Raw genomic sequence first — 23,674 nt, 5'->3', positions numbered from 1 at the left:
ATTTGCCTCAGAGTAGCTACAGCAGGAAAGCAGATAGGTGTCTAGCTGCCCCATCCTTCAAGCATACTCAAATTAAAAACAAAGCCATACTGCAACACTGACATCTCTCCTTTGAGAGGTCAGATACACAATTAAGTTTGTGTAAGTTACAACTGCACACATAGGCTGAGGCCAGCATATGGCAAACTGTCATCTCTGCTGCTGCAAAAGGAAAGGTTTCCTGCAACTGGCGTTGCCTTGTGTGTCAGCTAATGGGCACACACACAAAGTGAGCAGAGCTGCCATAGCAGGATGAGCCTCATCTGGTGGGACATTCAACAGGCATCCAGCATCAGGCAGGATAGGGTGATCAGAGAGTGCCACTAGGTAAGTTTCAAGCATTCCAAGCAGTAACAACAACAAGACACTAAGACTAAATTCAATCCTAGCTTCAATATCTTCTCTGTGCAACCATGGGGCAGTATTTCAAGAGAAGATGCATTTACACACAAACAAAATGTCTCCTCTTAGAATCACCTCTTCTGTAGACAAAAACATTTTCCATGAGGTCTCTTCAGTGTTGTCTGAGAGCTTTGCAGGCAGATGCTTCTCTCTAGATTACTAGCAGTGCTGCATAAGCTTTATTTGTGATCTATAAGGGGAAATAAAAAGGGCCAGATCCATCTGCAACCTGCGCTTTGCTGCAGCGCCTATCAGGGCAATTTACAAGAGCTGCATTTGGCAATTCCCTCCCCAGCAATTTAAGAGCCCCCAGCCAGCCATGGGGAAAGCCAGCAACAGGTTAGAGACTGAAGCACAAACTCAATAGCTGCCTGTCATGACTGGCACATCAGCCAACCGCTCTGAACACAAGCAACCAGTTTGTTTTATCACCCAGCACATTGTTTGGTACCAGCCACAGCACGTACACCCCAGCTGGAATCTAGGGGATATGACAAGACTGGCTTAGGAGAAGGGGGGTAGGGATGGGAAATACTGGGAGGTGAGCTCATAGGCAGCAGTATGGGGAGAAGTGGATTTATTGCTGTATTGTGGGATGCTGAGGAGCTAGCGCACAAAGACGTAAAGGACCACGCTTGATCTGTGCTGCTGCTCACAGAATAGCTTGTTTTATGGGAAACATCTAAGGGGAATTAGGCTAAGACCCAACCAATTTCTCATGGACCACTGAATAACTATCAGATGATGAGAGCTTTTGGCCATGACAAACTTGGGTTAAATTGGAACCAGTGACTTAATGTTTCCATACCCCTTTGCAGGATAAAGGCACGCAGCCTGCGCACTTGGTTGAGTCCCATTCACCTACGGCAATTTACTGTGGTACATTTTCAGTGTTTGCACAGCAGAGTTCACTACGTAACAGGCTCTGCTGAAATGAAATTGATGCTGATTTATACTTCTTTGTAGAGCTAAAAAACATAGTTAATCCCTCCCATTTTTAATCTAAAATCCTGGAGTACTACAGAGGAGCCAAGCCAGCTCTACGCTGGAAACTGGTCAATATTACAAACAGATGATAGAAAAAATACATACATTTCACAGAGCCATAGCAACCTGAAGAGAACAATAAATCAGCCTGGGGATGAAAAAAGTATATATAAAGGCACAGTCAGGGAAAAATATATATGAATTACTGGGAGATTGTATTTGGCTTTAGTCACCATACTGGGAAGAAATAAACACTGTTTTACAAACAAGCTAGACAGGCCTCATTTGTATTCAAGGAAGCAAGGAGTTTGTTTTGGGATCGGTTGGGTTTTTTTATTTCCTTTTTACACACAAAACTGGCCTGTGTCAAGAATGTTTGAAAACATGTTGGCAAGGTAAGAGTCAGGGAGGCTACCACACTGGAGCTTTCTGGACTCCAGAAGATGTGAAGATGAGGTGTAGCAGTTACACAGGGCAGCAGGTGTCAAGGTATCTGCTGGCAGAATGGCTGCAGGGCTGTGACCCCAGTCAAATCACTTAATCCCACTGAGTCCCATTTTCAGTGTAAAAGTTATACTGCCTGTCAAACGCAAAGTGCCTCTGTGGCTCAGACTTAAACTAACTTTGATCAGATGAAAACTGCATCTCTATCTGCAGTCCTTACAACTCCTATAATCACCCTGGCTTAAAAAAGGGGGAACCTGCAGCACACAGAACAGGCACAATGGCCCCAAACTGATGCAATGACCCAACAAGCATATAGGCAGGAAGAATGTATGTGATTCCTCAAACTATGGATAAACCATCAGACTATAATTTCTACCTGAAGTACGACATGTCAGAAGTAGCTAAGGAAGGCTACACATACCTCATTTTGGGCTTTCTTTTCAGCCTGGCTGACAAAGGCTTGTGTGGCTGTGCTGCCTTGGGCACTTGCATGCATCACTCAGAACCATCCTCCCTTCCAGTAACTTTGGGAAATTGTCCCACTGACTTTAATTGTGACAGAGGGCAGAAGCTCACAGATACCAAGTTCCCTCATTTCTTCAAAAAAGAACCCAACACATCAGCTGTTCAGTCAGTGTTCTAACATGCCGTCACCCACATGTAGAACTCGGATGTACCTGCTGGAATTAGTTCTGTCCATGCACTTCACAAAAGTGTAATAGGTTTTCTAAGGAATATCTCATACAAGTAAGTTTCTCCTGAAGTAATCAGGTGAAATCTACATTAAATTGCCACCTGCAAATCGCATTTTGCATGCTTACTTCCTTTGCTCACACATTTTGGTATTACTGTTTTGCAGTCCCCCAGACACCTTCTTACCACTGTCCAGTCAAAGGTTTAATATTAAAATTCAACTTTCAATCTAGCAGACATTTCAAGCTCACACATTTAAATATCTTTTAGCACACTAGTAATCAGGAGACTAGGAAAGAAAGATAAATTATGTATTTATGGAACCACCCAAAATTGCATTTAGAAAACCTGAAGAGGACATCTAATCAGTGAAGACATATTTATAATACAAAGGAGGCTAAGAAGGCTCCTACTCTGCCCTCATCTGGGATCAACTCTTCTTGACAAATATCGATGAAGAATAGTTTGACTTGGGTCTTAAAGGTATGCAGCAATGCAGAATCTTCAACTATTCCAGTATTTCACCATACTTATCCAAAAGATTTCCTAATGACAAATCCTAAGGCTACCTTACAGAAATTTTGGTAGTGACAGACCTCTCATATCCTCAGTAAACACACAAAAAAATTATTACTTTATTCCCTACAGCAACCTTTTGCATACTTGAAGACTGTTCTCACATCTTCCTTCCATCTTCTCTTCCCCATACCAAACAAACATAATTCTATCGTTCCTCCACAGGTCATATTTTCTGGACCTCTGGGTCATTCCTATTGCTCTCCTCCAGATTCTCTCCAACTGGGATGCATCTGACTTGAAGTCTTTTGCCCCAAATGAGATACAGTGCTCTCCCTTTTCCCTTCAAGGTGTTTCCAGCAGTACAGGATGCTACCATATGCAATACACAGAACACTTCTATTTCTACATTAATTTAATTTCTCTCAGCATGTTGCTTTAGGTATAGTTCATTGATGACTTTAATTTTGAATCATTTTCTTCTTTCAGAACTGTGCAGTGGATTAACCTGTGTAAGCACAGGACCTCACAGCTGTTGCACGTCCCTGACCTTACTGCACACTGGTACTTGAGATAATTTCCACTATTTGCAAAGGTTGTCTGAATTAGAGCTCTCTGCACCAGAAATGCTTTGCCGTGTCCACAGATTTCATCAGTATACTCTGCATTTCATCATCCTGATCAGTACAAAATTGTATGAGCTCTAGGACAGATTTTAGAGGAATCCAAACTCTGTGCATCTTTTGTTGTTGACAGCTACACATTGAGAATTACTCAGAGTCCAAATATCCAACCGGTACTGCATCCCCTTTTAGTGTTCATCAAGGCCGCACTTCCTCAGCTCACTCACATACTTGCTGGAAGAGGCAATGTCAAAAGTCTCACTAGGATCAAAGTAACCAACATTCACTGCTTCCCATGGTGCCTGTAACTTCACCACAATTAGTTTGTTCTGATTTATTCTTGATAAGTCCATGCTAGAACATCCATTATTCCCTGAATGCCTTCTAGATAGTTTGTTTTTCCTAACTGTTTCTTAAGATCTGAAGTCTGAGAGACCAATTAGAAACCTCAGGGTTTTGCATTTCTGGGGTTTGTTTTGGTTTTGTTGTTTGTTTGGGTTTTTTTTTGTGTGGCTGAAAGTGAAGAACAGCATTTGCCATTTTCCAGCCTCTTGTAAAGCTACCTGCTCCCCCTGTAATGGCAGGGCTCAAACTGCTCAGGCAGACATGTTCCGGGATAAACGTTACTAAGCTCAGCCAACCTGTACACCTCTAATTCCTGGACATCTTAGTACTTCTGAATATAGTTTCACTAACTAGCTCTCCACTACAGTCATGCACTGCAGAGAACATAACCATGACATATGCTGTACCATTAACATGATGAGTTTTTCCTGACAGTTTCTCCAAACCTGCACCTTACAGCTGCAGCTGTTTTCTTTCAGGCCAAGAAACACAGAAGCAGCAAGAACTCATGCACACAACACATTTATTTCCATACTACATTAATGTATAGCCCTTATGATATGTATCAGGTACGCCTGTAAAAATAACATAGAAACAATGCAGATTTTGATTTCAGGAAAACACAAATCACAGCCTCTCTATACTGATTACGTGTTGTAATATTGCAGTACCTAAAGAGTTAACAGTTGCAATAAGCCCAAGACAAGCTTTTTGTAGGAAGAGAATTTCTTCCTCTTTGTTTGAAGCATAAATTTGTTCTACCATGAGATATTCCCAGTATACCCATGAACCATGACAAGCTAAGGTCACCGATTCAAGGTTTGTTGGTTTGGGGGTTTTTAAAACTAAAAATAACAGAGCTGGAACGCATGGTTGTGGTCAAACAGTGATAAAATAAAGAACAGATAAAGCCACAAATAAAATTTTTGAGATTCTCAAGCTTGGTTTTGTTGAAGGAGGGGAAGTAGTGCCATTTAATCAAAAGCACAAAGCACCAAGTGTTTGTAACAGTGAACAGGGAAGCCAAGGCTCAAAGAGGGCTGAAATTCAATGCAGAAGGCTGGTTTTCTAAATCACAGCCACAGTGCAGGAGAGACAGGAACAAAGGAACAGGACATTCATTTGCCTAGAAGTGTTTGTTACAAAAATACATCAACTGCAAGGAGACATGCTTTGCAACTGCAATATAAAGTAATAATATTTAGGACAGCAGTAGCTGCTAGGTGAGTTTTCAACTCAGTCATCACCATTTGAAAATCCTCAGGTTCAGCAGGACTATAACTACACCTTACTCTCCCCCAACTTCAACCCAACCCAACAAAGCACATCTATGATAACCAAAAAGTTGGCTGGTTATTCAAGAGATACAAATTTAGCTCTTAGCATAGCGTTCGAAGTAAACTATCTTTTGACATGTGAAAGTGCTTGGAGCCTACCCAAAAAGCTCCTGCCAGTTTTATTTTTTCTTGCCTCTTGTTCAGAGAGGATTCATAGGCATTACTTAAGTTGGTTCAGTTCATCAAATGTTTTTGAGGCTACTTTGGAGTATCAAAGACACTAAAAAGTTTGGTTTAAAAAAAAAAAACAAACCAAAACCCCCAAAAAACCACAACCCAACCACCACCCCCCCAAAAAAAAACAAAACAAAAAAGCAAAAAAAAAAAAAAAAAGAAAAAAGAGGACAACTTTCAGGTACATACACCAGAGTCAAACACCACCGCTGCTGCATCTGATAAACGCTCCAAGTGGCACAGACAGAAAGAACTTGAGCAAAAAGAAACCTTTCATCATGTAAAACAATGCTGTGGTACCCCAGCCTGCCTACTACCCAATGGGCTTCAGAAAACCCACCCCTTCAGATACTTCCCAGTATCTTACCAGAAAAGTCCTGTAAAAGACCAAGGAAAAAAGACACTTGGCTTTGCAGACTGACCACATTAGACTGAGGGAAAACCTGTTAGGCAGAAAAACCCCAACAGTGCAGAATAGTGGGTGCCTGATTACTCAGGGGTGAAGCAAAGAAGAACATGGGAATTGCTCTGGGGACTGACAGCCTGAGAGGCAGCAGCTCATAAGCAAAGCAGTGAGACATGTCAGATGTAGAAGGACTGGGGACTGTGCAAAGCAATGGCGTGAGCAAGCTTACATTAAATAGATGACGCCTGCATCTAGGTATGGCCAACAGGTATTGCCCTGAGAGATCAAGAAACATGATAGTCTGTCCCATTACAAGGCTTACTTTTACATCATCTTCTCGTAAGGCTTACATTATCTTCTTGGGATTAACCTGGTGTCTATGATTAGCCAGAAGATTTTAGCCTGAGAAAGTTCTTATTCAAAGGAGACGAGCGATACACAAATTTGTACTAAAATAAAACTAGAACTTGTTCACTTGCTGCAACATCATATGGTTTCCTTCTATACAGGGCAAGGAATGGTTGGTAATACTCAGTGACTGCACACACCTGCTTCCTGAAGGGCATGAAGCTGTATGGAGAAAAAACAAAACAAAAAAAAAATCCAACTCTTCTGTTAACATCTAAGGGGGCTCTGGAAGTCTCTTGTCCAGCCTTCTATTTAAGTGGAGCCATCACCAATGATGATCAGGGCTGTTGTAGCTTTGAAGAACTAAGTCCTGAACTTTTTAAGGAATGGAGATCTACCACCTCTCATAAATTGTTACCTGTCCTTTGCCACCCTCTTTGTGAGCAAGTTTTTCCTGAAGCCCTTACAGAACCTCCCATACTACAATTCAGAGCTGTAGCCCCTTGTTGTGCTATGTAGGGCTTGACCCCAGTCTTGTAACTAACCTCTCAACAGTCGTACGCTCCTGTCAGATCACCCTGCACCCTCTCTTCACAGGCTAACCCTGCCCTGCTCCCTCAGCTCTCTTCATAGCTCACATGTCCTAGGACCCTTACTACCCTGGACACTCTCCAGTTTTTCAGCATCTCTTAAGCGAGAAGACCCAAATGAAGACACAGTGTTTTAAGTGACGCACCCCCAGTGCAATGCCAAAGAGGTAATAACTTCCCTCAATCTTCTAGTCATGCTCTTCCTAAGATGACCCAGCACATGGGTTGCCTTATTACATGATGAGCGTACAGTTGGCTCGTGCTCAATTTCATATTCAAAGAAAGAAGTCAATTTATGGTTCATACACTGGGTTTTTAAACAATGTAAATTGAGAGCTAAACACCCAGAAGCTAGAATCCATTAACATATATTTGAACAGTGCCTTTAAAGAGTCATGGTGGACAGAAAGTCAAAGCCAGCATGGTAATAACGGAGGCCATTAGAAGTTCATGTCAGACTGATGCACGGGCACAACCACTCTTTCCAGTCTAAAAACAGTTCATTGGCTTTGAGTTCAGAAACACAAGACTGCATTAGTGCAGGAATCAAACAAGGAAAGTCTTTGCCCTGAGTGCCAGCTTAGTCAGAGAAGTTTGTCCTAAAGTAGCCTACCAAATCCAATTTTACTCTGCAGACTTCCTCTCACCCATGAAAAGGGCAAGAAAAATATGCATGAGAGGCTGCTTAACATGCAAATAGAAGGCACTGAAACTACTCTATTAAAAGACCATTATGAGAATCTACATTGGAGCAGAAAATTTAAAAAAGGGTGTAATACGTAAGATAAATATCTAAATAATAAGTATGTAAGTATCTAATATGTAAAAGAGAGACTTTAGATTCAGATTTTTTTCTTCAGACCTTGCAGCTAATACATAGAAAATGTGAGTATGAATTCATCACTGCATGGTCAGTATCAAAAAGGTACTGCACAATACAATTTAGGCAGGATGGGAACCTCAAACAACAGCAAAAAATATTACATTTACTCGGATTCAGACACTTAAGAGCAGCAAAAATCGAGATAGAAAGGTGAGCCCAATGTCAACACAGCAAAGGTTATTAAAAAATATGCTTGGGTCCTTTTAAAATGCAACAAGAGACACTCCCAGTATGATGAGAAGCAATAACCTGTGCTGGAATTTGTCTCTATCAGTCAATATTTAGGAAAACAAAACAAAACAAATCCACAAGAGTTGCCACTGCCTCAGAGATTTGTCACTGAGGTTAGGAGAGCAATCCTGGTTTTAACCAGCAACAGAATCAGGAGTTACTGACCAATTTATTAACTAGTAGAATAAGCACCAAAAGTTTTAAATTCAATAATCATTGATTTGGAAGGTACTTTACCAGTAAAGGACCTCAAACTAGGTTAAAAGAAAGTTCTTCAAATATTTTCATTCGTATCTTGTGATTCTGGAGAGGGCTTTCCAATGCACTCAACCATTCTCTGGGTCTTCACGTGCTCAGACCAGAACTGATATTCAATCTACTGGTGTGAATGAAACCCAGAAAGGGTAGTGCAAGAGGATGTTTTGTAGGTTCCTTGGTTCTCAGTTTTCTGAGATGTTTCCATCAGCATTAATGATTCCCAATTGTTAATTCCCTAATCCCTCCCAGCCTTGGCATCCCTTATCCCATTTTCTCATCCCAGCAACTTCTTCTTTACACATGTTGCTGCTGCTCAACTGCAGAGACAATAAGAACATATTTGCTTGTGAATGAACTGCAACTTTTTCTGAAGTTATTCTCAGCCATTAGGCTCAGAAGTGCCACCTTATCAAGATGGGTGCTCCTCAGCCATTGCACTATAAGGTTTCCTTACTGAGAGTAGGTGAAACCAACAACACAGAAGATCAACAAAGAGTCACAGGGCAGGCTTCCTATGGTTACCAACTGTTCTGTATCTTCAGCTTTTCAGTGCTATGGATTTGGTGTTACCTAAACAGCAGTTGGGTTTTGTCCCCAGCAAGCTGGGCTGATGGAAGAAACACACTCTTTTGGGTTCTCAGACAAAGGTAATGCCCAAGATTTGATAGAGAGCTGATGAGACAAGTGTTGCACCATGTAACAGATGTTGCCCTTAAGAACAAGGGCAGGAAAAAAGAGGCAGCATACTTCACCCTGCAGTACCTGACTGGAAGACGTATCTGGCTAAGCCTTGCATTAACTCTGCTGGCCAAGTAGGTGGTGCTGACTCCCCCGTTTCTCTCTTTAGGCGAAACGTCAGCTCAAATCCAAAACCACTTGGTCCGTCCGTTCCTGTAAACCTGGAGGGAATGAAAAATAGAAAGTCACGACATATTCCTTGTAACCAGAGCAAGCTTCAAGATTAGGACCATGGAAAACTTATGAGTGTTCTCATAGGAAAGATAAGTTTAGTAATTCTCTTATTTCAGTCTACTCTGTCCTGAATGGAAAAACATTGTTAGGTTAGCTGACGTAATACAATTTAAAAGATAACTATCATTGTAGTGTTTTCAGTCAAAATAACAGAGCCTTGGAAACGTGACTTCTTTCCCGGGACAGGTAGAGTTTGCAGCAACCTGAATTTGGTTTTAAAACATCATTGTAAGTTTCGCACTGATACCTAATGGGAATAGCAAAGAAAGTGTGTAACAGAAAATAATGTTACTCCACCCTTGTGAATTTAATTTTCTATACATTGAGAAGTGAGATGCAACTGAAGTATTGCATAGTAAGTTTCTGGGTTGAAACAACTGAGTATTTTGATGTATAACACATTTCTGTGTTGCAGATGGTCAGCATGGGAGAGGCAAAACAAGAGGATACAGGCAGAAAGTTATTAATCTCTCATACAACGCAGTAATTCTTATTTTGCTCCAATACGTGCCTGCACACATTCTCCTTATCTGTAGAGGAGAAAAAAAAAAAAAAAAAGCACTGAACAGGACAACTACTCTTCAAGAAGCACCAGTTTGGGCATTTCCCCATTTGACATAAATAGGTGCCAGTTTATTTGGTTTGGTCAGATAGTGTCTACCCGAAAGCATAAAGTCATAATTGAAGTATCAAGGCTACAGCACAATGGAGTAAATAGAAGATACCACAAACTACTCTTTACTTCAACAAAACTAGAGCTCAGAAATCCTTCTTTTATATATATATATATATATATATACATACACACACACACACACACACACACATGCACACACACAAAAGGGAAATTTGTTGTTCCAAGTCCCCAACAACTCAAATTGCCACATTTGCCTGTGGAAAATAAGCAACCTCATAGCTTGAGAAACTGAAAGCAAGTCAAGGATATCTGTGTCTTTTTTACCACTGTTATGGCATGCCTTGCTTGTTTGCTGTGGATATTCCACAAAGAAAGATTTACTCTGAGCATAAAGACATCTCACAGAAGCTTTCACAAATCAGTATCATTTTGCCAGTTCAAATCTCCAACACCTGCAGCCATTGGCAAATTCTCTGGAGAAACTTTGCAAATGTCTTGGATGCTGGTACCTTGCTGGCACATATGAAAGTCACAACACACAAAGCCTTAACATTGTACTATGTCTTAAACCAGTGAAACAGAGCAGTAGGGATAGTAACGACAGCATTTTCCATTTGAAAAGCAACGCTCAGCAGCAATGTAGTGACCGGCTCCAAGTGCCGGAAGGGTTGTTCCAACAGTTCCAAAAGACTTTGAAACACAAATGCTTTATGGTGACTCTACCTAATGACGTGTTAAAACTGATCTGACTTAAGCATTGATACCACTCCATCAACATGCAATGTAACTTCATTTGAGGATTTTTCAAGGAACGTTTGATGCAATGAAAGCAGTTAAGAAGGACAGAGCTAGACTATGAGACAGTCCAAAGAGATAACAGCAATTACAGTACTGAATACAATGCTGAACCCCACAATTTTGAGTGAAAGTCTCTTCTAAACACCACTAAAATACTGAAAAGAATAAAAATCTCTGACTGAAACCAAGGGAGTATGTACTGAAAGTCAGACAGACATCTGCAATACAAGGGAATAAGCAATATAGCAAATAAAGTCTTTATTTCATTAGTAAAATTCGATGTCCATTTTTATTTATCTCTACATTCTCCTCGGCAAAGAATTTGAGAATTACATACTACTGAATCAAACTCTCTATGAAGAGAGCAGTAAACACATTTCAGAATGGTCAAATGGTACACATAAAACCTCTTTTGGGAAAGAAGTGCAGCTTTAAGCAACAAGCCAAATAATTACATTTGGTTCTTAAACAAAGCAAGAGCTTACTGAATAACCAGCCAGCCAGGGAGTGGAATCTGGATATGCAGTGAAACCCGTGTTCTGCAATCACACATACAGGCCTACCGAAAAGACTGACACAGGATGGTGATAGCCTCTCAAATGCAAAGTTGTACTTTGCACATTCAGCACCCCTGTAGTGTTTTATTAGTTTCACATATCAGTTAGCAAAGGAAAACCAGAAATATTTCTTAAAGGGAGAAACAAAAATGCTTCAAAGTGGGTAGTTTTCAAGGACTGATTCCAGGAAAAAGCATACAGCAGAAACTGAAACACATTATGAACGGGTCAATTTTAAGAAAGATCAAGTTAACAAAAAGCCTCCAAGCTGATCTTTCACAGTTTAAATTTTGGAAAGTAAGATGGCTCCTTATTGAATTTCCTCCTTTCAAGGCCCATTCTGAAACAACATAGCTTTACTTCTAATATGTATCAAACTAGAGTTTAGTGGGGGCTTTTTGAACTCCACAGATCTCTCTCCACTTCCCAGAAATAACTGTTAAAGAAAACACAATACATGCTTTATATTGATCCACGCGCAAGTTACAGGGTAACAGAAGTGTTCAGGTGATTATCCATAAAATGAAAGCAAGGTGAACATTTAGGAAAACATCGGTCAACAACATATCAGTAGTTGCAAAGCAGTAAAACTGAGAGGCAATGTTTCTTACATGATTTTTTTAATATAGTAATAAAATAGACACTAATACAGAGAAGATCTACTAGAAAATAAATAGAATTAAAGATAAAGAAATGAGGAGTTACTTCCCTTGAAAGACTTGGAAAAAACCCCAAACCCTCAAGAATAAAACATGCATCTTCTAAAACCACTAAAAACCACAGCAACACACAATGCTTAAACTCTCAAATTATAAAATTAACAGTTACATTTCAGAAGAGTCCTATCCGCATGTAAGAGATTTGTAATTAAATATTAGATTTCAAATGTTTTTTTTTTTAATAGTTAATGGTCACAGGTTGCTGAAAATACATGGCTTTGTCACAGTGAAAATTATACATGCAATTCACCTCCATTGTGCAGCTGTTCCAAGATAACAGTCTATAAAGTAAAAGTCTGATCTGTTTAATTTTAGGTTGGCAACCTGATTTTGAAGAAATTGTGACACGTGGCTTTAAAAGCCTGTGATTATTTTAGAAATCCTTTATATTTCATTCAGGCAAGTTCTTCATAGGAAGAAATGCTAATATTCAGAGTGTAATTAGGTAGTTATTTTCGCTTAGCACTTTTACCAAAAATTTTGCTTTTACTCTTAAGAATAAGAAGTCTTGAATTAGAAAGTAAGTTGAATGTAGTTTCAATAGGTGCCATAAAATTTCTTTCAAATGAACAGAGACCATAATCTGATGGACCGAGAATGGAGGTAGATGTGAGCTTTCAGAACTAAACAAACTATAACCATGTCACAGGATTCTGACTCTTGGTCTAACAAAAATCACAGAGAAGAATCCTGGTACTGAGTTATACAGCTTGGCTTCTCCTACAGAAGAGCTTTTCACTACGGAGTGAGTGCTTACACTGCCCTGGACTCCAAAATTTGTGAGGGTAAGGATGCATCAGTCCATTGACAGAGGAGCAAGTAGCACCCACAGCCAACAAACATGTGGGAAATGAATTTGCCCAGTAAAAAGCCTGAGACCTCCAGATATGCACACCATAGGAACAGAAGCCCAAGAAAATGGCTTTTTATCCCCACAAAGATAAAGAGACTCCTCCCTTATATCTGGGCTGTAAGCAGCTGCTCATTCTCCCAGCTTATTTGTGTTCATTTTTGTTCAAGATCTTACCAGCAAGACAAAAGATACACCTATCATAATCAAGAAATCCACCCATAATCAGGGAACTAATAAAATGAGACTCCTCATAAACAAGTTCATTTATACCGAGACGATCCATTGCTTTAATGTGGACACACTGAATTCCCATGGCAGCTGCCTCCTTGTAGGGTACATCCCCACTGCTTAAGTGTTATCTTAGGAGGATGCCAAGGAACTGGACATAAAAGGATCACACCTTGCAGGCTTGTTGATGTTCAAACAGTCTTGTTGATGTTCAAACAGTCTCCTTCCCAAATGTTCCAAATTTTCACTGAACTTCCTTCCAGAAAAATCCAACTACAGTCAACCAACACATTAAAAACTCCTATAGTTCTGGAAGAGACAGATGGAACAAACCTCATTTCCGCAGAAAACTGGGTGAAGGTATGAGGATAACCCAGAGGTGGAAGAAATCCTGCTAAAGCACACAGAGACAAGGTTTGCTCATGATCCACTACCTGAACTAACTTGCTCCTTCCAACTGGGCACCAAAGCCTCTGCAGCAGGTTACCCTGATCCCAACTCCTGTGTCAACTGCAGAAGTAATGCTTTTATTGCACACTTTATGTTTTACAGAAGCCACATTCTGGCACAGTTATTAGGAGCAGGTTTCTTTGTAAGCAGCGGAGGTGGCAACTGCGGTGGTGGGGCTTTTTGGCTGAGGTTTAGTTGTTCACTTTGGTGTTGTTTTGTTTGGCTTTTTCTTAAATCTGAAGGTGACCAATTCAGACTATAGCCATAGAACAAAGGCTTTGGAGCTCAGATCAGCATCTCAACACTGACGTGCTTTACAGGTCATTTCTTCAGCAAAATGATTACAATCCAGTAATCCAAAAGAGCCTCAGCTTTACAGTAAGACCATGATATGAGAATGGAGTGTGTGCAGGAAAGGAACCTCAGAATTAGTATCCTGTATCTTGTGCGTAGCCTCAGGTACATGAACTAAAAGCTGCAACACAGCAGTAAGTTTCTTTACTAACAGACCCTAGTATGTCACATAGCTTGATTTATGCCTTGCTTCTGATGAACCCTACAGTTTGAAGTGAAAGTTTCTTTTGAACACCCCTAAAATACTAAGAAGGAAAACAAATACATTTATATTTTGGCCGTAAACTGAAGATGCTAACTATAAAGAGACAGCATGAACCGTATTGTGCCTGCCACTTCTTTGCCCTCTCCAACATGAGGGCACATCACCTTTATAGCCAAGCCAACTGCCAAGCAGCTGCGTAAGTTTTCACAAAAAAGAAACACTGATGGAGAAATTCTTGGCTTGCTGCATGCCCACACATCAGATAGTTTTATATTATGACCACAGCAGTAATAGTAGGCTCTGGTATCTGCCAAGTCAAATCCAACTCTAATATTAAAACCTTATTTTGTCGCATGAACAAAAATAAACCTTTTGAAAGCCAAGGTCATGTATCACATGCCATTCTTTGGGTTAAAACTCCCTTTATCTGTATAGCAAATCAGCTCAGCAGAAGAGACCACATCTCAGCACTGCACATATGCTGAAGGAGCCTAGCTTGTTCCTTTAATGAGGTAAGAGTTTCACTGATCATGATATTTAGTTCTAGCAAAAGAATCCAAAGAAAAAGAGGCCCCTTTATTTACAGAGCCATGCGGCCGGGCCCCCTGAGCCCCCCACCACCCTGTGCTCTGCCAGGCCCTCTCATGAAGCCACACACAGAGAACTGAAAAGCTGCTCTCTGCAGCAGAGTACCCAGGGCGTTTTTCACATCAAATAACCCAGCTTAAGAGGATCAAAAGCCAAAATAGCCCTTTGCTTTAAAAGCAGCTCTGAAAACCAGAGGCTTTTCACTTTAAATCAAAGCTGTTTGCCAAAGCATTTTCATTCTCACTTTTGCAAGGAATGAGAGGAGATTTGCTCCACTGCAGTGCAGAATGGCTATGTTTCTGAAATTCCGCTTTTGAAAGCGACACCGCTCTAGACAAGAAGCAGAGTGTGCTAGGTGCTTATTTTTTGAGAGTTTGAAAGTATATGTATAAATATATTAGGTGAATCAGTCCTGAAAATGGGAGTTTACGCAGAGAAATGCAGGCCCTTCATTACAATTATTTCAGCCAGGGAACAAGAAGAAAGCTCTTTCAGGGTATTTTGGGACAGTTGGGACTGCCCTTTCAGAAGTCACAGCTCCACTCCCAGCAGCTCCAGGGAGATAAACCAGGTCTCTTCTGGGAGTCTCACAGTACTCTGAACCCACTTGTCCCAGCTTCAGTTTCCAGCCTCATTGCCACTGCTTTAGCAAAGCCACTTCATGTGCCTTTTGCTTCAACTCCCTAATTGCATTTCCCCGCATCTTCTACAAGGACAAAGCTTCCTGCTCTGCCACCGGTGAGCTACTCTGATACTGTTCTGAAGGCTGTAGAAGTACAGTTATCACAACCAGATATCATCTGCCAGGACTTGTGCAAAACATGTGACAATGTCCCATACATCCTTGTTTCTAACTTGAGAGGCATGGCATTAAGGGATGGACCATTCGGTGCACTCCACCCCCAAAAAAAAACCCTGTTAATCCATAGCTTTCAGTACTCCAGATCAGCCTATCAGGATGTTTGAGAAGTCTGAGAAGGTGGTTAAAGCAAGCTAATGGGCAGTGCCCATCACTCTGCTTGATGAGACCAAAGTACTTCAAGGCCCAACTCTCAAGAGTGTTTTAAGACTGCATAGCTAGTAACCATCCCAGAAGATTTTCCTATTAGCTAGCAAAGATATCACTATCAGCAACATAGATGATGTGTTTAACAAAAAGCTGACTTCACAGGTCCTTCCTGAGAAGGATCAGGACATCTATCATTCCACTGCCCACATCTGCTTACAAACAAGCAACACAAAGGGTGAACTCCTGTCTAAAACCCAAAGAGAAGCCTTTTAAAACCCAGAAGAGAAGCCTTCAGCAAGCTGTCACAGCCATTGAGTTGAACACCTTAGTGTCTCCATCTCCCAGGAAAGACATCAGGCAAGAGCCGATGTGCCCCAAACAAGACTATGCAGAGAATCAGTCTTGCGAATTCAAGCTCCAGGTGCATTATCCAATGTCATCCCACTATAACCAAAGGACTCAAGATTCCAGAGCTTCAGAAGAAAAGGGAAAGAAAATAAGTGATCCTACCTGGCTCTTCAAGCATCTTGCCTAACAGGAAATGGTTGTTTTACTGAAGCTGTCAAACAATATGAAAGTCTCATCTGAGAGCCCTGATGGCATGCTGGGACGCTCCTGTGAAACAATTTCATAATAGGCACAGAACTCCCCCTACATTAAAGGCTTAAAAAGTATCCAGAACAGTTATTTCAGCCAAACCCCACCTGCTCACTCACATATTCTCCTGGATTGTCTCCTGGCATTGAAAAAAGCATTAGTTTTAAAGAAAAATGCATAAAAACATCTGAGAGAAGCAGGGGGTGGTTATCTGGTTGTCAGATGGTTACCTCTTCAGAGCGCTCGACAGGAAATTCCATGAGCTCTTGCCATCCCAAACCTGCACACACGATCTTACTGGACTCCTTCCTAGCTTGATTTAAGGAAAAGCTTCATGCATAAATAGGGCAAATACAAATGCAAAAAAAGAACACATGCTCAGAGATTTTTGTTCATGTAAAATCAAGGCCAGAAAGTGAGTGACACACGATGTTCGAGACATCAGTCTATGACTAAACGCAAAGCTGTTGCTTGGAGCTTGCTCTTGCAGTACATCATATCAAATGTCTAAGCCGTCAACCAAATGGAAAACCTTTCTAGAAACAGCAACCTAAGTTGTTTTTAGAGAATTATTCCAACATCTAAGCCCAAACAGATGCAGCGGCACTCAGTCTACTGGCATTTGGAGGCAGTTTGTCAGCTTTCCAAAATACTCATGTAGGATGAGCTTAGAAAACTTACACTGAAATAGATCTGTTGTGAGTCGATTTGTGCTGCCCAGTATAAAAAACAGAGATGTTCTTCACTGAGCTACCATCCAGCAAGTAAAGTGCTGTTATGGGGCACAGGGGGAAAGAGGAGACTTCAGTTTAAGTTTCACTCACATACACAACACCGATTTCACATGCTACTATTCAGCTTCTTCAAAACTCAGTGAGGACAATCCTGCCCCTGAAGCCTAGAAAGTCACAGTTCAGGTTTTTGTTTTTAAAAATGGTTTCTATAAACCTGCTGTTCTATGATTCTATGAATTAATGAGCATTGATACAGCAGACAAACTGATTTTTCCTCTAAACCTGCTGACTACAGAGGCATTAACCTTACTCCTAACTCTGCAGACACAACTGTCTTGCGAGAGATAGTGTCACTTGAACTACACAAGAGCTGCATGGGACTTGTATGTTATTTGTAGACCTGACAGACTGACCACTTTTTAGACGCTTAAATCAGGCAGACACATGAGAAGCACTTGGCACACAGCTGCCTCCATCACATGAGGAAAGTCTGGGTGCTGGTTTGTTGAGCCTCAATAAAAGAAGGCTAATAGGAAGGGAGGATCTTATTGCTTAATAACCTATTGGGAAGGCAAAGGGAAGACAGAGCCAGACCTTTCTCAGAGACGCACAGCAAAATGGTAATGAACGATTCCAGTTACATGTATCTGGAAATCTTTTTCAGATGATCAAACTCTGGAACAGGATCAGGGAGGCTGCAGAAGTTGGCCCTCTGAGCAGGCATCAACTGGAAACTTTCAGAGGTCCCTTTAAACCCAAGGGATGAAGCATCACAGACAAGAGATAAACTTTTACAACTGGTACCCTGTGTCCAAAACCAAGTTGGTGGGACCTACAGCTGATAAATTTATGAACACATGAGTTAAACTCATTTTGACAGAAGCAGTTACTATATTCAGCTCCTGCCCAGCCACATGAGGAAACAGCTCCTGAGCTATGCTCCTCCAGCCTAGCATGTTAAAGTAAACCACCATCAGTTTTCAGGTCATTTTAATGTGCTGGGCTGTAAATTAAGACAATCTAAGGATTGATTCTCTGAGGTTCAGCTGTCCATCCCATGAAAGCAGTAGCATCTGAAGTACAGGATCCCACTTAGCTGCTGGAGGTTAATCACTTTGAGCTCTAGAGGCTTGGGAGCATTATTGTCTCATTATGGAGAGTGCCAACATAGTCATACATATAAGAATAGTGCACACTGATTAAGGGCAAAAGGCTGTAATGGCCCTGTTGGTGCCAAAGGCAACTATCTGCTTCATTATTAAGTCACTAAACTTTAGAAGACTTAAAATCTTAACCCAGCATTCAAACCTTAAGTTTGAATCTCTTGTCTACTATAAACTTCCCATCCTCCTCAACAAGTTACTTCAGAATTTGATTCCCATATGTAAATTAATGACATTTCCATGCTTCAAAGAGTAATGTGACACACTCATATATAGGAAATGCTGATATACTCCAACTATCAAGGTCACAAAAGCTGGGAAATGAACTCCACATTCTGCATAGCATGGACAAATACTGCACATGGGAAATGACTAAAACAACAAACTATGAAACAGGAGGTTACATGGGATGTGTCACTCTCCACCCAAGCAAACGATGTCCACATGAGGGCAGTTTACTTTTCATTTTCTCTGTTTTATGGTGCATGGATACAACTATACCACTAGGTGATGGTTTGATCTCCCACTATAGTCATAAATAAACTGACAAAACCAAACCATTTCATCTTCATGATTCCCAAAACACATATTTAAAAAATAAACAAACTACCTGAAACCAAGTGACAGAGGACTGCCCATGATTTTCAGCTCAAGGGCTCACACAGTTCTCCATGGAGTCACCCAGGCTTCCCATCTCACAGACAGCAGAACCCATCTCACACTGAAAGCAGGTTCTCAACTACCTCCTGCAGCAGGCTGCAAGCACAGCCAGCACTGCAAGTGACGCAGCGCATCATGGCTCCACAGGGAAAGGGCAAACAGTCTCACTGTGATGGCCTGGGGAAGCTGGAGCACAGTTGCATCATCTTAATGCCCACTGAAAGGATCCTGGAAAGAACAGCTAGGAGTACAAGAAGGACTTGTTATTGCATTCACAGAACAAGGGGCAGGGAACTAGTGAAAAAAAACCACAACTTAGCAAGATTTGTACTTCAACATTTTACTTAAGCTATTTATGCTGCACTTCAGAACTATTTATCCTTCATTTCTACAAGGTCCAGTACAACAATGCTCTCAATTTGGCCTGAGCTGGAGGTGATTCTACAGATGAAGCACACAGTCACTGTGCCATACAGTGCACCAGTGAAGAAGACAACTTTCCATCTGCACACAGATCCCATTTCACATACACTGCTCTCATACACTGCTTCTTGTGTAGCCAGCAAGGAATGATAACACACCCCCAAACTTCACCAAAGGGCTCAGCTGCAACCTCACCAGCCACCAGAACATAAGCAAAGGGCCAGTCTGAGCCAGCGTGGAAGAAAAGGACAGTATTGCTGTGTTGGTGAGCATCTGGGAACAGGGCTCCAAGTTTCCTTGCAGTGCCTGCTGGCTCCTTCCTAGCTCCTACTGTGGAAAGTTCTGCAGCTGCCGGGAGGAACCCATTCGCATAACAAAAGCGGCTTTCAAAAGCAGTATGGGAGGGTGGAAAGAATAAGAGAAACCCCAAAGCCAGAGGCTACACTGACAGCTACAGTTAGTTTTTTACAGCATCGCCTAGAATCCTCAAGCGAGGATCAGAGCTCCAACATGTTACACAGAATATAAACACTGGTGTCTCCCATTACTTTCCTGCTGGCTAAAGAACATATGCTAAAAGAAAATGCGAGAAAATTTCAGCACACCCTCAAGCACATTTAGAATATACAATCCATACAATTAAGTTCTCAGCTGTACAGTGAGTTTGAGGCATAAAAGGTATTTTGGAGCTTTTAGGAGCCTGATTCAAATCCAACAGATTTCAAGCCGGGTTTACGCACCTAAGTATCCTGCTGGATCTGGGATTCAGTCCCTGATCTTTCACTTCATTAGCTGTAGAAATCAGGACAATACCTCCTTACTTGCAGAGCTGTTACATAGTCTCATTTCATTGTAAAGGGCACACTCAAAAAGGCCCTGGGAGCTCATGCTGTAATTCCAGGGAAAAACAAGCACCAGGCTGCTTGTGAAAGATTCCTGAAAGGGAAACACGAGACAGCTGCAATGAGAAGTATACTATATACTTTTTAATCTGCCTTTAAGTGTTAAGCTTCTCCTGCAAGACTGTCATTCCTTTGAAGCACTGGAAACTTCCAGAAGTAGGAATCATAGGCTGATATTTTTGATCTATAGAAATAAACACCTGGCTTGTGAATGTTACACAGGCTCCATCCGCTGCAAGGCAAGATCCAAAAGGATAAAATCAATCTTAGCCTCTTTAAATCAAACAAAGGAGGAAAGGAAGCATCCTTCCCCACTTCCTTTCAGTGGGTCCATGCTTAACCCAAAAGATTTTAATAGTGGCAAAACAGTTTTGCCATTCAGCCAAACCATTTTGGTCATGGATACTGCAAAATGGCTCAGCTTCTCTTACAAACAGGAGTAAAGTTGGGAGAGATGTCAACTCACTGCACCAAAAAGTAAGCAGTACTGAAATGTGCTTAAGTACAAACACGCTCCTCACGTTCCTCATCACTTTAGGAAGAATAACCGACCCAGTAAAACAGAGTTCAGCGTACAGCTCATCGTCACAGCAGCTCTGCTACAGCAAATCTCCCATCCATCTCTGAACACCAAATTCTTTGCTTTTCTGCTTAATGTTACTCTTCTGGGTAAAAAAGAATTCAAAGCTCAGAGATGTACTATTTTTGCATAATAAAGTTATACATATGGATCCAACTTAGCTAGGAAATGTCAACTTAAGGCTTGTCTTCATGAGGAAATTTACTGTAACTAGTCTACCAGTATAATTATATTGCTGTAGTTCTACTGGTAAAATTCCCTTGTTGAGCCTTATTTGTAACAACAGCTGCCTTTATGGTTTATTTTTGTCGACTATGCCAAAAAAGGCCCCTGCTCCAGAAAGGCCACAACAATTCACAGGGGAGGAGGGTCGGCAGCTATGCCAGTGCAACTGGAATGGCTGAAAGAATAACAGTATAGAAATAGTAACATTTCTCTATACTAACAAATTATTTACTACCAAAAATAATGATGTAAGAAAACTATTCTGTACATCAGATATTGTTGCAGGTGAGGTATGTGCCAGTTTTAGGCCACATTTCTTAGCTTTGGTGATGTTCCCCCAGGCGAGACACTGCTCTGCATCACCCCCCCCATGTGCATCCTTTCGTTGTCACCTGCCAGGCTAACGCAGTGTATTTTCCAGGCACACTCTTTCCTCCATTCCCTTACAGGAGTGATGCCTCACAGTCCAGGAACTGTCCTGTGCCCCTTGGACAGGGCACTGACCCTCCAAAACAAGCAGGTGTTAAAGACCAGCCACTCTGGTTTACAGTTTACATCTCAGGGACCAGGGATAGCTGAAAAGCAAACAGCGTTCCTTGCAAAAGGGATTTTAAAACAATTGCCCTTCACTTCGGCAGTGCAAGAATGCTGAGCTACACAAAACAATGAGCCATCTGTGCGCCCATCCCCTCCTTTCCTTGTCTCTATCCTTTGGGTTTAGATCAGAGCTCCCCAAGAATGGCTGAGTCCCCCTTCACCTCCACCGTGTTTACATTCTGAAAAACACCACAGTTTTCTGGCCTTTTTTTTTTTCCCCTCAATTTGATGCTTTTTGTTCTTCAGAGCCCTTGCAAAATCTTCCTTTAAACCTCAGCCCTTTGTCAGGTGGTATCACATCTACCCAGCTTTGTCAAGTGATCAAAAAATGCCTCCCATCAGATGATCCATTCCTTGTTTACCATCCCTGGAGGCAGAGTGGCACTGAAGAGCCCTTAGCCACCCCTTTGTGCAAGGAAGGGAATACCATCTGAATGGGAGACCACCAAAGATCTGCAGCCCTCTTTTGTTAGCCTGGTGTCACTGCTTATTGGGCCTCAATTCAAAATTGAGATGACAGTAGAGAGGCAGCCAAGTTAGGTAATCGCTGTGGAGTTTCCAGCTTAGGAGACAGAAATCCCAAAAGCTCAAATTTTCAAATGATATTGGTAATTTTGTCTCCAGCAGTAATTTGTGGTTACCAATTGTAACCACTGCTCCATCAAGAAACACAGACTTATTCTAGTCCTAGTCAAGAAGGCATGTTCCCAATGCTAAATCTGTGTTGAAGAGAAAAAGGGGATTAGGCATAATAATGGCATTCATCTCTTCAAACATTCATTTTGTTAGTATCATTATTCCAGGCAGCAAAGGGATAAAAAAAGTCAACTCCTCTTTGATCTCACAGCTGGAATGGCCACACAGCTCAAAAAATGCTTTTACCTTCACGTCCCACCAAAAAAAAGAGAGCTCACTATCTTTTAATACTTGCTTTTTCGAACATCCTAAACAGACCTTTATCACATAAAGCAATCTTTCACTGGAAGACCCAACTCTGAGCCCCAGTCGCTCCTCTTCCTGGCAGGCTGAACACACTGGGACAGCAGAGCCTGCAAGCTCTCCCACGTCATACAGAACTAACCCAGCTGGGAGATGACAGTAAGGAAGCCCCGTTTTGGGCCAACTCCGTTCCCGTATGCCAAGATCATAACTGTCGAAGTTCTGCTGACAAAAAGAAATCATGAGTTTGATGAGATCACAGTTTGAACACTTTGCCCTTTCCCCTGCATGGCAGCACAAAGCTCATCTTACCGAGATGCACATGCAGACCTGCTACTGAACAGGAAGTGAGGTTTGCCTTCAGTAACACTCACCTACTTAAAAACCTACTTAAAACCCTTTCCCTTTTCTTTGATTGAAAACAGTCCTTCTTGTAAATTCAACTACCGTGCGGTAGTGTTACATGAATTTCCTTCAATACTTTAAAACAAAAGATCCAAATCTAGCACAGTTCAAGTGTACTCTTGTCCCACAGCTTCCACACACAGATAGACCGCAGCACAAGCGGACTTCTCTCTGTAGGTGGCCTACATCTTTCATATTATTAATGGTGCTAACTACCTCCAACATTTGGAAGCCAAGCGCAGTCTGCCTGGGAGGAGGGAAAAAAATATTTCCCCATGGTGACCATAGCTTCAAGGGAGGTCTGCCTCCAGCAAAGAATCACAAGTCTTCATCAGTCCTGGTACACTGCCTAGGTCCTTGGGGAGACACTTATCTCAATGGGGCAGGTAAATAGGCATGACAGTTGGTTTAGCTGGGTTTTTTTGCCTGGGAAAGAGGGAAATGAACCTTAGATGATCACACTTCTGCATGTGCTTCTTTAAAATGTCCCCCCAATATTCTAACTCATTGGTCAGATTCAATCAGGTCCTTCAAAGGAAGAGTTTTCCCCTAAATACCACATTTCTGTGAAGGCAGAAACAAACAGCCAGACAAAACAGAAGGATCTACAGGCACTCCAGTAAGCAAGGGTCAGTAGAAGCACAACTGTATTTCTAAAGAGCAAAGAACCCACACAGGTAAGACCTGTTTCCCCTGATTTTGGGAAAAGCTAAGTCTAACTCATGTCTTTATAGACACAAAACCCACCCTACCACAACACATAGAATAGTTAGGATTGGAAAGGACCTTAAGATCATCTA

The 23,674-nt window shown here is 41.5% G+C and overlaps 2 protein-coding genes across 5 annotated transcripts in view; one reads left to right on the top strand and one right to left on the bottom strand.

Annotated features, from left to right (window-relative positions):
- Positions 1–23,674, top strand: part of CUNH10orf95 (chromosome unknown C10orf95 homolog) — a 174,958-nt gene that overhangs the window by 95,034 nt on the left and 56,250 nt on the right. The gene's annotated exons all lie outside the window — the stretch shown is intronic.
- SUFU (SUFU negative regulator of hedgehog signaling) overlaps positions 1–23,674 on the bottom strand; it is an 89,492-nt gene that overhangs the window by 53,556 nt on the left and 12,262 nt on the right. For all 4 annotated transcript variants that reach the window (XM_062601854.1, XM_062601852.1, XM_062601853.1 and 1 more), the window contains exon 3: positions 9,042–9,178. In XM_062601854.1, the coding sequence (XP_062457838.1) occupies positions 9,042–9,178 (137 nt within the window). The remainder of the gene's footprint in view (positions 1–9,041; positions 9,179–23,674) is intronic.

Source organism: Pezoporus occidentalis, unplaced genomic scaffold (genome assembly GCF_034315485.1).
Source record: "Pezoporus occidentalis ecotype Australia unplaced genomic scaffold, CSIRO_AGI_Poc_V1 ctg73, whole genome shotgun sequence".
NCBI lineage: Eukaryota > Metazoa > Chordata > Aves > Psittaciformes > Psittacidae > Pezoporus > Pezoporus occidentalis.
The sequence above is the reverse complement of the archived record's forward strand: the minus strand, read 5'-3'. Positions and strand labels throughout refer to the sequence as shown.